Below are 4,518 nucleotides of genomic sequence, written 5' to 3'. Positions count from 1 at the left end.
TGGCGGCAACTGGAGTCATCGGAGGGGATTACCGAGCATAAACTTTTAGAGGGTGTTTGATAGCATAATTTTAATAAGATTTATGTATGAGTTTGAGGTAAATCGAGCCGAAACGAAAAAAAAATAAAAAATAAATCAAACGCTCCGTTAAATCAAAATTTCTCAAGTTCCATCTCATTCACGATATAAATCTAAATTTATTGAAATCTCGTTGCAGGGCACCATCTCCATCGCAGGGGGTTTGGCAAATTCGAATTTACTGGATTTGATAAATCCTATTTAACGTAAAACCAGATTGCGGCAAACACCGCCAAACTCAGACAAAAACAAAGTCACCTCAAATGATATACCAAGATGACAAAGAACAAAGAGCAAAAAGCTAGCCCTTGAACTCCTAGATAATCACATGGACACACAATAGGAGAATTTTTTTACTCCAAGTTAGTGCAATATAACCCACTAATCAAGCCAAATTACCCAGCAAAAGTTCAATTACTTGTAGGCAAATTAAAATGAAATCAATCATTTATAAACAAAGCTAAAACAAACCCACTCTTAAGGGCCATTTTAACACAATTTTAGCTGAATTTTCATATTTTTAGTTTGCTTTTTATTATGTTTAATTATCCTCCTTGGATAACTTTAGACTTAAATTTAAATGTATTGTTAGTATCACCATCATTTTAGTTCGTATATAAGTGCTAGAATCATCAAAATAATTTCAACAACAATGGCCAAAGGTTCAGAAATATAAAGCTATAAATATGTACAAATAAAGTCTAAACTTCTCCCATTAACATTAGCCATAACAGCTTAACAAAAATGATTAGAAGCTTAATTACAGAACCAAAGCAACTAAAACTCAAAACTCTGAAATATAACAACTACATATTATCAAGGCTGGGATTGTATGAACTAATGCAATTCTCCAGTACTTATTCTCCATACCCAGAACACAATTATAATGTATTTACATATCTCACACCTAAACTTTCATATTTACACAAATAACACTCAATTCTTTAACATCACATCAAAAATAACACTTTTTAAAATTGAAATACATCTTCTCAAATATAGATTTAAAGCACCTAAGTGCTATGCATGTAAACATGAAAGTTTAGGTGTGAGATATGCAAATGCATGAGAATTGTGAGCTACTTTTGTAAATTTCACAAACAAAAATCTACAGAAACAGCAGTAAATATAATTATCTAAAAGTGGATTTTGAAACGGTCACATTTAAATAAACAAGTAATTTTCAATTTGTTCATGGTAAAACAGGAAGTTTCACCTTCTCAAATGAAAAGAAACTAACCTGTCCATAATCGACGATACAGAACTTTATGGGAATTCCACCACTGCTTCTTTCAAAACTTTCAACCTCCTTCCTCGAAGGTGGATTCACCCTGCGGTTCACACGGCAATCCAAAAAGATAAGAAAAAAAATTAGATTTCGAAGTTTATGTGATGAGTTTTGCATTCATTAAAAAACAACAAGATTGAATCCATTTTAAAAGAGGACCATTTGCATACATACCACCCAATTCTGATGCATTTACAAATATAACACCTAAACTTTAATTTTTTACATTTATGCTACCCAAATTTATGCTACCCAAATCTTTCATATCCCATTTAACTTTTAAAAAATGAAATACTATCAAAAATACCATTTTTTTTTTACTTTTTAAAGAGTGAAATACATCTTTTCATACATAGGTAAGGTGGCATACAGGTAAATATTGGATTTTCGGTGTTAGATATGTAAATGCGTAGGAATTGAGTGGTATGTAAATTTCCCATTGTCATACTTGAGAACACACAGTAGAAAGACGGGAACCCCGGGAGAAGATTTTTTGAACCTCTTGTTGGGCAGATAAACATCAAAAGTTGGCTTCATTTCATCAATATGCATTCTTTTTAACAAAGTAGAAATTTTATATTCCATATCTATATCATTTGTTTCATCAGTTGATATATTTGAGTTTACGCTCTTATTTTCGTTCATCGTCCAAGGGATTCCGTGGCGCCCGATAATGTAACCGAGCGACTTCAAGAGCCTATAAGCCTCAAAATTTTCCCAGCTGCACGCATGTTTTCCTTCTGGGATCTTTTTATACAGATCAGTTATACTAAGGACCTTCTCATCACTGTCAAGCAGATGCAAAGCTCCTCTTTCGGCTAAAAATCTGTGATAAATAAGAAGCACATTTGACAATACAAAAGCAAAAAAAAAAAAAAAAAAAAAAACATATAGGAAGATTTGCATACATTCCACTCAATTCCTATGTATATATATATATATATTTAACACCCAAACTTCAGCCTTACCTATGCATGAAAAGTATAATTCACCATTTAAAAGTTATAAATGGTGGTACACTTGATGTTAATTGAAAGATTTTGGGGGGTATAAATGTAAAAAATTACAGTTTAGGCGCAAAAAATGTAGAAACAGAGGAATTGGGTAATATGTATTCAAATGCCCCTAACATATGCTCTTTCCAATCAGTCCTTTGGGACAAAAACACACACTTTATAGTAATAAACTTAATGAACAAGAAAAAAAAGCATAAAAAAAAAGATCCAATCAGATTTTAGGCTAATAACTTCGATTGCTCAATTAAGAGGAATGACACCAACTCAGATCAGACAGACTTCTCAATGAGAAAAAGTTTAAAAGACGTTCTTCAATAATATGAAGAATTTAAGGTTATAAATTGTAAAATTCACTGAAGGTCTGCAATTAGTTCAACCAAAAGACCAATAAATTGGGCAGCAAAACATGGGAGCAACCAATGTAAGGTAAAGTTCAGAAATATCACAGGCTTATAAACAGAGAACTGTGAATGTAATAACTTAAAACTATTAAGCTTGGGATAAACATCAGATATTTCAGTTTTATCTATCTATATATTTACACATCTAACACCTAAACTTTGCTTTTTACATTTCTACCACTAATATCTTTCATATCACATCAAAAATACCACTATTTTAACATTAAAAAAAGGTGAAATACAACTTGTAATTCATAGGTAAGATGGCATGCATGTAAAAATTGAAGTTTAGGTGTTTGATAGGTGAATAAATATGAATCGAGTGGTATGCATGTAAATCTTCTCAGGAAGGAAGATAAAAGCTACAATTATCATCATAAAAAGCTAGCATAAAAATAAGTCAAGCATACATGATCTCCTCGATGTGGCAATAAATTTTTCCATTTCTAATAATTCCAGTGGTCGTCCACATGCTGCCTTTCTTTTCTACAACCTCTCCCATTTCCAGCTTCTCATCCCATTGAGCCCTGGAAACCTCCTTCCTTCAACCACAGAACGAACCCCAAAACATTGTAAGCATTCCAGGCAAAACAAAATAGAAAAACTGGGAAATAATGGAGGTTTGGGTTGGATGGAGACCCTAACCTGAACTGTAGTTTTGAAGAGGAAGGCTTGCTACAGCTGATGGAGAGGAAAGGATTTTGATGGTGCTCTTCCTCTTCTTCTTCTCCTCTTCTTGCCATCTCCTATGCAGCCAGCCTGCTAAATCTGAGGACTGATGGAAAAACCCTAGTTAAACAAAATTAAAAAGAGAAATATGAAATCTTAAACTACTTTAGTAGTAAAATAAGAAACAATGAAAGGCAATAATAGGGCTTTTTCTATTATATTATGTGAATAAGTCAATGAAACTCTTTGATCTAGTACAGGAAACAAAGAAATAAGTACAAAAAAAAAAAGAAAAAGGAAAACTTGACATGCCAAGCACAACAGTAGTAATATGGCTAATAAGTTGATTGCGAGCATAAATTTGAAGTTGTTGAAATTTGATGCTTTGAAGAGTGTTTACAGTTTCATACAGTCTGAGAGTTTAACTTGAACAATAATAAAATTTCAATAACTTTCTCAGAAAAAAAAAAAAACTCAAATTAAAGTTATAAAGAATTGAGGTTCAAAATTAAAGCACATCTTGGCAATTGTTTCAAATTTCAAGTTTTCCTTTAAACTGTAAAGTAGAAATTCTGCTGCCGCATGGAGAAAAAAACAGGCTGTGTGAGTCAAATGGAAAAAATTAGATTTTTCTTGGCTGGAAAAATAGCCACCATTTACAAAAACATCTAATTTTTTTCCCAAACAAAAATCAGTATTGACAATAATGGTTGTTGATTTACAATACCAAAAACAGAATACTAGTAAATTGACAATTTTTTGAAAGCATCCCTGAATTCCATATAAAACATAGAGCCCACGCTGCATAAACTCCACCCAGCTTGGACACTTCCTTTCCGCTTCCTCCCAAGCTCTTATGTCGTCGCCTCTATCTCCACCCTCCTTGACTTGCAACACCAGCAGCAGCCTCCTCCCTACCAACTCACAAATCTATGAAATCCTATCTGTCGCCACCAATCAATGGGAACTATCCAACTGTACAAGAGAACATCTATCAGTTGTCCTATAGTAATAATAATATGGCTATTTCTTCTCCATCCCTAATTTTATCTTGGGCTTTTACATC

General features: G+C 32.9%; 1 protein-coding gene across 4 annotated transcripts in view; it reads right to left on the bottom strand.

The window, feature by feature from the left end:
* Positions 1–1,193: 1,193 nt before the first annotated feature.
* Positions 1,194–4,518, bottom strand: part of LOC110022279 — a 5,144-nt gene continuing 1,819 nt past the window's right edge. For 2 of the 4 annotated variants that reach the window (XM_020721137.1, XM_020721135.1), the window contains 4 exons: positions 3,429–3,558; positions 3,194–3,325; positions 1,815–2,192; positions 1,194–1,409 (listed from right to left, as the gene is read on the bottom strand). In XM_020721137.1, the coding sequence (XP_020576796.1) occupies positions 1,271–1,409; positions 1,815–2,192; positions 3,194–3,325; positions 3,429–3,526 (747 nt within the window). In that variant the 5' untranslated portion in view covers positions 3,527–3,558 and the 3' untranslated portion in view covers positions 1,194–1,270. Of the gene's footprint in view, positions 1,410–1,814; positions 2,193–3,193; positions 3,326–3,428; positions 3,560–4,518 lie in introns of all 4 variants that reach the window. The other 2 variants (XM_020721138.1, XM_020721136.1) reach the window with 2 other exon arrangements.

This window comes from Phalaenopsis equestris, unplaced genomic scaffold (genome assembly GCF_001263595.1).
Source record: "Phalaenopsis equestris unplaced genomic scaffold, ASM126359v1 Scaffold000180, whole genome shotgun sequence".
Lineage (NCBI taxonomy): Eukaryota > Viridiplantae > Streptophyta > Magnoliopsida > Asparagales > Orchidaceae > Phalaenopsis > Phalaenopsis equestris.
Note: the sequence above shows the minus strand (reverse complement) of the source record. Positions and strands in the feature narration are given on the sequence as shown.